The sequence below is a fragment of the Brassica napus genome, chromosome A9, assembly GCF_020379485.1.
Source record: "Brassica napus cultivar Da-Ae chromosome A9, Da-Ae, whole genome shotgun sequence".
Lineage (NCBI taxonomy): Eukaryota > Viridiplantae > Streptophyta > Magnoliopsida > Brassicales > Brassicaceae > Brassica > Brassica napus.
The window spans coordinates 18,486,537-18,496,693 of record NC_063442.1 but is presented as its reverse complement, the minus strand read 5'-3'; the positions used below and the strand labels follow the sequence as shown (position 1 = coordinate 18,496,693).

The window sequence follows — 10,157 nt, the reverse complement described above, 5'->3', positions numbered from 1 at the left end:
AGAAATTAAAATATTTTTTTGCAGGAAACTAAAATTGAAGACTTTCCAGATAATTTACAAGTAAGTCGTCTGGTTTAAATTATTTAAGCGGAAAAAAATTTTTAGGCGGGAATATTTGGACGACTTACATGTAAGTCGTCTGTTTTAATTTCTTCACCAGGCGACTGAAATGTAAGTCGGCTAGACCCTAAACATAACCCCTAAATTTAATTAACTAACTAAATACTTCATAAAATCAAATTAAACTTCAAAAGTGTTTACTTTACACAAAAATAAACACGAATAGGTAAAAAAATAATTTTTTAAAGAACATTCAAATTTTCTAAAATCTAACCCTAAGAATACATACAATACTACAACATATGTTGCCAAACCCTAGACCAAAGAATACCATGATTCACTACCTACACTCATCTATGTTGAAAACAATTCAATTTTGTTATATTTTATTTTATATCACTTAAAACTGTTTATAATTACATGATTTTAATTTTTCGCTTATCAAAATATTTTTTTTAAAAATTTATAAATTATTTTTAGGATCAGCTACACCAGAAGACTTACTTTGAAGTTGTCCAGACGACTTCCAACATCTCAGACGACTCAGACGACTTACTAGGGGTATATTCGTAAAAATAGCTTCTGTTTTTTTGTTTGGTCACAAAGAGCTGAACTGTAATTTCACAAGGCTTTTAGGTTAGTTTTGCATTTGATTCAAGTTTGGGTATAGCTTTGGAGTTAAAATCAAATTGTGGGTTAGTTTTGGCAAATTCCCTTAAAAATTAACCTTGTTTTTGTAGTATATGGTATAGGTTTACCAACAAGTCCCTCTCATATCCCACTCAACATTTTCCTAAGAACTGACTTTTATATTATATCAGCAGAGGTTTAGAAAGGGTAACAAAAATGACGAGAATTTTTCAAAAAAAAAAAAAAAACAAAACAAAAATGACGAGAAAAGATGATAATCATAGCTGATCTAGTAAATGATCAATGAGATTCAGTTCTCTTCTTCTTTGTATTCATAAATCCGAGGAAACCAAAAAAAAAAAAGTCAATTGAGTAAAAAAACCTTGCTCTGCCCTAATTTCGCGGCCAAACGGTAAAAATAATTTAGTTAACGAAGAGACGACTTATAGAGTCAACTAATAAAGCCATATTTTTATAAGTCGCAAGTCTTGAGTCTGTCTGTATTAGTCCACTATGCGTAGGAATTATTGTGCATAAAAGACAGCTATTTTTGTTTTTCTATCTGTGTGGTGTAAGTCTCCAAGAAGAAATAAGCTTGTCAAGTTAACTTCCGGCGAAGTAATCCGACAATGCCAACTTCAACAGTTTTACTCTGTTGTGTTGTTCTGATTCAGCTGTTTGCTGGTCAAACCGATGCTCGATCTAGCAGTCCATGGCAAACACTCAGTGGTGAGTGTGATCTCACTTTCTATCTCTTTCTTTAAGCATCAATTTAGGAGAAAACAGGAGAAAACTGTACTTGGACTTTCTTTTTATAGATGTGTAGTAGAATTGTAGAAGTTGGGATATTCATAGATATTTCTCTTCTATTAAAATAATTTGTGATTATTACTTTTTCTTTGTTTTTCCAGGTGATGCTCCTCTTGTGATTGCTCGTGGTGGTTTTTCTGGATTGTTTCCAGATTCGAGTCTCAATGCTTACAGTTTTGCAGTGCAGACAAGTGTACCCGGTTCTGCTCTGTGGTGTGATGTTCAGCTAACTAAAGATGGAGCTGGGATTTGCTTTCCTGACTTAAAACTAAACAACGCTTCAACTGTTGAATACGTTTATCCAAATCGCCAAAAATCTTACCCAGTTAATGGAGTCTCTACGCAGGGTTGGTTCACCATCGATTTCTCCTTGAGAGATCTCAATGATGTTTCTTGTAAGTGTTTATGACTCAGTTACAGTTTCAGTAAAAAAAAAAAAAAAGATTTTGTGTTTTTCTCTTTAGTTCTCACAAATGTCATTTTTTTGCTTTCACGTCTGTAGTGATCCGAGGAATATTATCTCGAACCGAAAAATTCGATGGAATATATCCCATTTTGACGGTTGAAGATGTAACGACGCAGATAAAACCAGAAAGTTTTTGGTTAAATGTTCAGCATGATGCGTTCTTCGAGCAGCAGAATCTAAGCATGAGCAAATTTCTGATATCAGCTTCAAGAATTGTTTCCATTAACTACATCTCTTCCCCTGAAGTGAATTTCTTTACAAAGATTTCTGGCCGTTTCGGGCGTAATGGGCCGCTTTTCGTCTTCCAGTTTCTTCGAAAAGAAGACATCGAGCCGACAACAAACCAAACTTACGGCTCTATCTTGAGTAACCTGACTTTTGTCAAGACGTTTGCTTCAGGGATTCTTGTCCCAAAGTCTTACATATTGCCACTTGATGACAAGCAGTACTTGGTTCCTCCTCCTAAATCCTTAGTTCAAGATGCTCACAAGGCAGGATTACAAGTATATGTGTCTGGTTTTGCCAATGATATTGATATTGCTCATGACTATAGTTCCGATCCGGTGTCTGAGTATCTATCTTTTGTGGACAATGGCAATTTCTCTGTTGATGGTGTGCTCTCAGATTTTCCCTTAACTGCATCTTCATCCATTGGTAAGCAAAACTTTTCCAAGAGGTTTATACATTGATCTCCTTGAAACATTACTCGAAATACTCAAATCAATCATTTTCTTTTCATATTTTCCTCAAGACTGCTTCTCCCACCTAGGCCAAAACGCTATAAAACAAGGTAGTAAGAGTAATTACTTTATATAATAATTATTTTCTTACTTGTAGAAAAGAGACCTACCTTGACTTTATCAAATGGTTCATGCTTCAGTTAATTTTCTTGTTATATCGAAAAATGGAGCGAGTGGGGACTACCCTGGATGTACAGACTTGGCATATGATAAAGCTATCAAAGATGGTGCTGATGTTATCGATTGCTCAGTCCAGATGTCCAGCGACGGCGTACCTTTTTGCTCACGTTCAATAGATCTCTCGAACAGCACAATGATCTCCCAAACACCTTTCGCGCAACGTTCAACACTTGTTCCTGAGATTAGCTCAAGTGGTGGGATATACACTTTTAGTCTCACATGGGCTGAGATCCGGAACTTGACTCGTAAGTTTCTACTCCTACTTAACTTAAAAGAGGTTATATCCAACAATTTTACATCAAAATTATACACCTTGAGAGTTAAGATAAATATTCTCCCATCTTTTAAAAAAAAAAATTTCTTCCATATTTTCGTGCAGCTGCGATTGGAAACCCCTATAGGTCATACACTATGTTCAGGAATCCGAATAAGAAAAATTCAGGAAAGCTAATTTTGCTTTCTGAGTTCCTAAACTTGGCAAATAATTCAACTTTGCTCTCCGGTGTTTTGATCAGTGTAGAGGTGAGTTCTCCTAAGGAATGACCCTAAAATTTATTTTATGGGCTGTAAACAATTTAGTAAGAGTTTCAATAAAAAAAAATAAAGTTAGAGACTTATTTCTATGAAATTTCTTACAAAATTTTGGGGGGGGGGGGGGGGGGGGGGGGGGGTCATAGGCCAATACTTGACTGGCCTGTGCCATGTGCCCAAAGACAGACCCTGGTTTCCCTACATCTTAATATTTATTATTGTAACAATCAGACTATGACTTTAGCAAAAAAAAAAGACAATCAGACTATGACGTCTTCTAATGGCAAAGCCACTTAATTTTATTTTGTCTTTCAGAATGCAGTGTACCTGAGAGAGAAGCAAGGGCTCGACGTGGTCAAAGCGGTTCTCGATACTCTCACGGAAACTGGTTACGGCAATGGAACAACCAAAACAAAGGTCATGATTCAATCAACGAACAGCTCGGTTCTTGTTGAGTTCAAGAAGCAGAGCAAGTATGAGGCAGTCTACAAAGTGGATGAAAAAATTAGTGATATTAGTGATTCCGCTATCGAAGACATAAAGAAATTTGCTAATGCTGTTGTCATCGGAAAAGAATCAGTCTTTTCTTTATTAGATTCTTTCATCACTAGGCAAACCAATGTTGTGGAGAAGCTGCAGAAGTCTAAGCTCCCGGTTTATGTGGAACTGTTTCAGAACGAGTTTGTATCTCAACCATATGACTTCTTCTCTGACCCAACCGTCGAGATAAACTCATATATCCTTGGAGCTGGTATCAATGGAACCATCACAGAGTTCCCTTTCACAGCAGCAAGATACAAAAGTAAGTGGCCCCAAATATTGAGAACCAAAGGTTTACAACAAGGCCTAACTTTTTGTTTCTCTTCTGCAGGGAATCGATGTTTGGGAACACAAGAAACTCTACCACCTTACATGGCCCCTTTTAAACCGGGTTCTCTCTTACAAGCTGTGAATGCCATACCTCCAGCCCAAGCTCCAAACCCGGTTTTCACAGATGATGATGTAACTGAGCCACCACTACCTCCGGTTACAGCAAAATCCCCAACCTCAGCCCCTGGAGACTCATTCACCAATGCACAAGCACCTAGGCCTAGCGGACAAACTCGACTCACTCTGTCTCTTCGCTTCTCTGTTTTTGCCTCTCTGCTACTTCTTTGGATCTCATCACCTCTTTGTTCATAATGTCTTCTGCCCTCGTAATGAATTTCCCTGTGTGACTTAGTCAAATCTTTCCCTTGTGAGTCCGTTGTGATTCTTTGTCGTGCCAACTTCTTGGATTCATTTTAAATATTTATTTGCTGTGTTAAATATTAATATGGACACAAGTATCCACATAATGGCAAGTTGCTAACTTATGCGACAGGATTTGCATCCGAGAGGAAGGGATCGACCTATACACCCACAAGATAGACTGCTACATGTTTCACTCCGGATCTGACCTGACTCGGTTCCAATTATTTTTATACTCTATGCTCGACTTTACAAAGCAACTTCGTCATAAAAATTTGTCTGTTTTTGCGCATAAGCATAATGCAGGAGATCTATGAACATGTATCACTTTGGATATGTTGAGAACTCCGCAAATTAAACTTGAAAATGTTAAAAACTAGAGAGAAAATTCGACTGAGGCAAATGTTATAGGAGCGCAGTAATCAAAGCTAATGCAGTGAATCGAACTTTGAATTGATGTTCAGAAAACAAAAATTCTTTTTTTTTAATGACTAGGAGGTTAAGAGCCTGTAGGTCCGTACATCTCCTAGGGAGGGAATTTATATGAAAAAAAATCAATTCAAATCAACTATTAGAACAATAAGAATTTACTCAGGAAACACAGACAAGAGAAACTCAAAAAAGAAGAAAATATTACCAACATTTATTTTATTTTTCTAAAAGAATCGTTTCCTATCTACACATATAAAGGTCATTATTCTTCTTCTGCTTGCTGAGACTTTTACGACGGGCGAACCACGAGCGCTTCCGACCCACTGAATTCCCGAAGAATTTTACTATACTATTACTTCTTTCAAAATTTAACTTCAAATTTAAGCACTTCTCAAGAATCTTAACACCACTTGGATTTCCATGCTATCTGCTTATTTTCTTGACATCACTTGTACGGGTTGTTATATTGGTTAGTGGATGTATAGTTAATTCATTTAGTTTTATAATGCAGTGTTATTCAATGATTGATTTTTATTTTTTTTATCAAAATTTTGTGTTATTATTGGTTTTGCATTTAAAATATTTTGTTAAAAGATTTTGAAATCTAATGTTATTGGTTTTTGTATTTACAATCTCTTCGTTAAAAAATTTAAATCCATTGTTATTCAATTTAAGATTTAAATTTAAGATTTAAAATCTTGTATTATTTATGTTTGATAAAAAAATTCAATTCCTTTGACTTAAAATACTTTCTTTGGATTATGATACAACTTAATCTGTAAAATATACGAGTCAAAATCTAACGTATTACCTCATGATTTTATAAACAGTTTCAATTAAAATCAAAATTCAAAAGGATAAAAAAAAAACATGATGAGATGAAAAGCACTCATCTAGTGGCAACATTTCTCACTTTAACAAATCAATTTCTTTGTATCGAGAAAATATATGAACAGTTTTTTTATAAAGTCAGTACCTCCCACTTTGTTTATAAAATTAGCATCTGTCCTTTTCATCTATATCAGTCATTTGATACCAAACCCATATTTTCTTTGCATTACATTAATAAAATTGGGATTTTTTCCTATCGGTACTTCAGATTAGAGGTGTCAATTCGGGCTGACCCGGCCCGGCCCAAACCCGTTAAGCCCGTAAATATTTGAGTCCGGTCCGGTTCGAAAAAAAATTTGGGCCTAGAATTCAAAGCCCGGCATGGCCCTTATAGGGCTATAGGGTTTTTCGAGTTTTTTTGAGCTTTTCGAAAAATAATTTGTCATTATCACTTCTATCGTTTTAATACATGTAAATTTTCATTTAAAAAAAAAACAGTTTCACTTTTTAAAATATAAATTGAGTTTAAACTTTTTTTCTTTATAAAAAATGTTTTATTTTTTTGTATGCTTTAAAAACATATTATAAACAAACCAAATTAATAAGATTTAAATAATCAAATATAAATTTAAACTAAAGATATAAGAAAACAAAATTTATGATAAACATAGTCATATGTTTCATACTTTGTATATTGAAAAAAAAGAGGAAAATTTTACTTATACACTTTTCTTGATACCACTATTCAATTATACCACCACTCAAAGGACATTTTCATAAATACCCCATTCATTAATGTGTAAAAGACTAAACTAACCTTACCTTATCTTCAATCTATCATCTCCTTCTTCTCTACCGTCGTGATCATTCTTCTCTCTCCGTCGAGATCCATAGTCTCTCTCTCCGTTGAATCCATCGTCTCTCTCCGTCGGCTCCGAGGTCCCTAGTCTCTCTCTCCGTCGGATCCACTGTCTCTCTCTCCATCGGATCCACTGTCTCTCTCTTCGTCGGATCCATCGTCTCTCTCTCTCAGTGATCCATCGTCTCTCTCTCCGTCGAAATCCTTCTTCTCTCTTCGTCGAGATATGTTGTCATCTCCATCGAGATCCGTCGCCGTCTCCGTTGAGTTCCATTGTCACTCTCTCTCTCACGCAGCCGGCGATAAGAGATTACGAGAATCACGATTCAAAACCTCAAAGATGTTGGCTCCTCTCCACGACTCACACTGGTATGTTTCTAATTTGTGTTTTTTTATTGATTCAAGTAATATTTTGGATTTGTTCTTTCTGTTATAAAAAAAATCAACGAAGGTTGGCTTACAACAGGTTGATCTAAGAGAAAGAGTTTCGATAGTGAACATTGAGTTTTTGAAAAATTATAAACCTTTATAAATCTGGGTTCAAGTAATTTTAGGATTTTTGTTCCTCTTTTATTCAAAAAACAAATAAGATTGATTAAGATTTGTCATTTGAATAGTTCTGGTTAGGAAAAAGATTTTTGGATAGTGAACATTGTATTTTAAAGAATTATAACCTCTTATAAATATGGGTTTTAAGATATTGTTGATAGTACAACTTAATGCTTTACAAGGTTTTAAAAAAAAGTTTGTAAACAAGAGTTGATCATATATGTCTATAAAAAACATATAAATGTGTGAATTTGAGAAGTCTTGTCTTTTATTATCCTAAATTCTTTATAAGACTGTTACCAAAATACATGAATATTATGTTTGGATAAAGTATCTTTAGACCATGATTAAAAGTTAACATCATCTTTTTATTTTGTCTTGCAGTTAGATAGCAATGAATTTTGCACATCTTTGAGATTGCGTCCGAGAATTTATGAAGCTGGAACATAACCACTAGACAATCCAAAAGTGATTATCTAATCGGTGTTTTGGTCAATAATGTGAAGCGTTTAATATATAATTATAAATATAGTTTTATAGGGGTTTATAATTTATAAATTAGAGATTTGTAGAGACTTATAAAATGTTGTTTATTCTTTGTTACATCTTGTGGTTAATACAATGTTTGGATTTCTCGATAAATAAAAACATTTGGTGACCCCAACACATCTTCATCTTGATGACATGAATTTTGACAGTGTTGTACAATTAGTTCAACAAGGATATAAAATGAAGAAAATTTAATGGGAACAAGGATTTGTGGATTTACTTTTTGCAACATATGATATAGGACAATAACACATGAAAGAAGATAAAAATGAAGAAAAAAGAAAGCTGAAAAGCAAATAAGAGTTTATAAAAGCTTATATAACAGTTTCTAAATTTTATAAGCTATTTATAAAGGTTTAAAAATTATTTGTAAGAGTGTCTAAACCATTTATAAAGGTTTATAAAACAATAAAGTCTATAAACCATTTCCATTTATAATTGTTTATAAAAACGTTATGAATTTTTATAAACAATTTATAAGGGGTATGTATACAATTTTTATGGTTTATAGGTTTAGGAATCAATTCAAAAGTCTCTTAAATCATTTAGAAGAGTCTATAATAATAATTTATAAAGACTTATAAAAATAATTTATAAGAGTTTGTAAAATAATTTATAAGGGTTTAAAACGATATATAAATAACTAATAATAGTTTATAAATCATTTATAAAGTTTTATTAAAAAAACATTTATGAATTTTATCAACCTTTTATAAAGGCTGATAAAACAATTTATAAAATATATAAACTATTTATAAATGTTTATTACAAAAATTATAAGAGTTTATAAATAATTTATAAGGGGAATGTATATAATTTATAAGGTTTATATAGGTATATACATGTTTAGAAATCAAGGTCTTTAAATCAATTATAAGAGTATATAACCATTTAGAAAGGCTTATTAAACAATCTATAAAAGTTAATAGAATAATTTTTAAGGGTTTATAAAGGTATGTAAATAATTTATAAAAACTTATAAAACATTTATAAAAACAATTTATATATAAAGGAACCAGTTAGAGATGAACATCTACATGGACATTATTTTTTGCTCCCCTTCATATAGTCTTTTTGGTCATATGAGTGATTGCACAAAATCTGACAGCATTCAACGCCAACCTAATACACTTCATATTCATCTATGTGTTTGGTTTGTCTTTTGGTTGTTTGAGAGTTCATTTTAAGACATTAATGGTTTAGTTTTTTAATATAAGGATTTGTAAGAAAACATTTGTCTAAATTATAAGGGCTTGTAATGGATTTTTAAGGGTTAATAAAGAGTTTTGAAGAGTTTATAAAGGGATTATAAAAAGTTTATGAAGGGTTTATAAATCAGTCTATAACACTTATAAAACTAAAATTAGTTTATAAACATTTCATGAATCATTTTAGAAGGCTTGCAAGAATTTACAAAATAGATAAGATTTATAAATTTATTTATAACGGTTTATAAATTATTTAGCAAAATAGTTAACATTTATAATAATTTATAAACTATTTATCTTTGGCTCATTTATTTCTTGGTCTTCTTCAAATACATGAGATACGGTTCACATTTGCTAGAATCCTTGCCTGAAGAGTTTAGTGAGATGGCTTTGAAGCAGAGCAAAATATAACTCTTATAACACATTTAACATTAAAGGACAGTGACAAACATGTGTAAGACAAGAAGAAATAGCTTTTGTAGCTCAACAAATCCATGCTCCATCTCCACTACTTCTTCAGATATTATACACAAAATAAGACATAAAAGACATGAATCTCTTAAAGTAGCAAAACAGAATGTTACACTACCAAAATAATAACCTTCCACATATATTACACAGACTAACCTTTGTTAGTTAAACTACAACTAGTAGCTTTGCATTACCTCAAGAAAGTGAGGTACTTGATATGCATATCACAACACATATTCTTCACTTCATTCATAGTCTTCTTTGAGTGTGAATTCAGCTGAAACACAAATGTAAATGTAAATGTAAAAGTTATTCCCTAAAACATGAAGTGAATAAGTGTTAGTACATTATTTTATAAGTCCTTATAAATATAAAAGTTATAATATATACTTCAAGAATAGTACTACTTTGAGGAATAAGCAAGTCTTGTGTACTAGAAACTTCATCTCAGAGTTTTATCACACTTGACACAATCAGTGGTGATCTTTGTATTTCTATCTGCAACATAAAAGCATTGAGCTAATAAGCTTGTATGATTATTTTATAAGTCTTTATAAATGTAAAAAATGTAATAAAACCTCAAGGACATGAAATGAATAATGTTTCTCATT

At 32.5% G+C, this 10,157-nt stretch overlaps 1 protein-coding gene across 1 annotated transcript; it reads left to right on the top strand.

Moving 5' to 3' along the window:
* Positions 1–1,186: 1,186 nt before the first annotated feature.
* On the top strand, positions 1,187–4,731 carry LOC106422320 (glycerophosphodiester phosphodiesterase GDPDL3-like). The gene is made up of 8 exons (XM_048740841.1): positions 1,187–1,419; positions 1,602–1,895; positions 2,003–2,620; positions 2,718–2,756; positions 2,847–3,131; positions 3,266–3,408; positions 3,733–4,219; positions 4,289–4,731. Exons 1-8 carry the CDS (start codon positions 1,320–1,322, stop codon positions 4,597–4,599), a joined length of 2,277 nt encoding a protein of 758 aa, XP_048596798.1. The 5' UTR covers positions 1,187–1,319; the 3' UTR covers positions 4,600–4,731.
* The last annotated feature ends 5,426 nt before the right edge of the window (positions 4,732–10,157 follow it).

Bases quoted from the DNA above. Each gene is read 5' to 3' on its own strand.
- LOC106422320 (XM_048740841.1), top strand. From the start codon at position 1,320: ATGCCAACTTCAACAGTTTTACTCTGTTGTGTTGTTCTGATTCAGCTG. The intron at 1,896-2,002 runs GTAAGTGTTTAT...TCACGTCTGTAG, and splicing joins AGATCTCAATGATGTTTCTT to TGATCCGAGGAATATTATCT. The intron at 3,409-3,732 runs GTGAGTTCTCCT...TTTGTCTTTCAG, and splicing joins GTGTTTTGATCAGTGTAGAG to AATGCAGTGTACCTGAGAGA.